Here is a 1,245-nt window from a genome sequence, read left to right as displayed (position 1 = left end):
AGCACGGGTGGCACCGGTGCAGCGATGGCACCGGGAGGGCGAGGCCCTGGAGGTGTCACAGCTCTCGGGCGGTGCCAAAGTGTCCTCGGCCCCAATGTGAGTGACAAACCACGTGGTTGGGCGTCAAAACAGCTCTGCCCAGTGAGACGGGGTGCTCTGATACTCCGGGGTTCTGTGAGGCGCTGGGGTGCTGTTCTGTGCTGGGGTGCCCCGACGAGCACAGTGACAGCGGGTGCTGTGCGGTCCGTGTGCAGGGACAGCCCGGGGGCCGGGGTGCCGTGTCCCCCCCGGACTCGATGCGGGGTCGGGTCACCCATCCAGGCCCCGCCCGGGCCCGGCCCTGCTGAGCTTCCCCGCCCGCTGTGGCCGCCAGGGGGCGCTGCGCCACAGCGGCGCGCGCGGGTGGGCGGTAGCGGGTGGGCGTGGTCACGCGCCCGCCCCCGGCTGGTCCCGCCCCTCGACGGGCGTGGTGATATTTGGCCCCGCCCCCTGTGGGCGCGCGGGGCGGCTCCGGGGCCGGGTGCGCCTCACGGCGGGCGAGACCACTGCGATCGGCCGGGGGGGGGCGGGGCCGTCTCAGCGCACACGCAGCGGCGGTTCCGGGCGACGCCGTTGCGAGAAGGCGGAGGGTGGACGGAGAGGGCCGGGGAGGGGTTAAGGGAGAGAGGGGAGCGGGGCTGTCCCGGCAGAGAGACGGGTGGCGAGCGGGGTTATCCCGGAAAGAGCCCACTGTGTGCGGGGCGATTGGGGCTGTCCCGGGAGGTACCACTGCGGCGGGGGGGCTGCGCTGGGAGAGCCCACTGCGGGCGGGGGGGGCCGTTCCGGTACCCGGAGCGCGGCGGAGCTCCGGCGGTGCCAGGATAGCGGGATCGCCGCGATCTGCGGGATCGCCGGGATAAGCGGGACCCCCGGCCCGGGCCGATGCCGAGCGGCAGCTGACGGCGGCGGGCACGCGGAAATGGAGCGGCGGCCGGGCCGGGCCGTGCGGGCGCTGTGCGGCCTCTCCCTCGTCCTGCTGCTGCTGCCGCCGCATCCCGGGAGCGCCGAGCGGGCCCCCGGATCGCACCTGGACGACACGGCCATCGCAGGTGAGACCCGCCGGGACACCCGGAACGGCCCCGGCCCGGCCCGGCCCCGCCCGCCCCAGCCCCGCTTTGGGGCCATTCCGCGGGGATTTGGGCAAAACGTGCGCGGAGCCCCCGCTGACCCCGGGCTGGGACCCGCGGGGCTCCGGGGGCCGGAACG

The 1,245-nt window shown here is 75.9% G+C and overlaps 1 protein-coding gene across 3 annotated transcripts in view; it reads left to right on the top strand.

The window, feature by feature from the left end:
* The first annotated feature begins 616 nt into the window (after nt 1-616).
* STIM1 (stromal interaction molecule 1) overlaps nt 617-1,245 on the top strand; it is a 70,745-nt gene continuing 70,116 nt past the window's right edge. For 2 of the 3 annotated variants that reach the window (XM_017838891.1, XM_017838892.1), the window contains exon 1: nt 617-1,088. In XM_017838891.1, coding sequence (XP_017694380.1) covers nt 959-1,088 — 130 coding nt within the window. In that variant the 5' untranslated portion in view covers nt 617-958. The remainder of the gene's footprint in view (nt 1,089-1,245) is intronic. The other variant, XM_017838893.1, reaches the window with a different exon arrangement.

This window comes from Lepidothrix coronata, unplaced genomic scaffold, assembly GCF_001604755.1.
Source record: "Lepidothrix coronata isolate B3197 unplaced genomic scaffold, Lepidothrix_coronata-1.0 Scaffold367, whole genome shotgun sequence".
NCBI lineage: Eukaryota > Metazoa > Chordata > Aves > Passeriformes > Pipridae > Lepidothrix > Lepidothrix coronata.
This window is presented reverse-complemented; position numbering and strand designations above follow the sequence as displayed.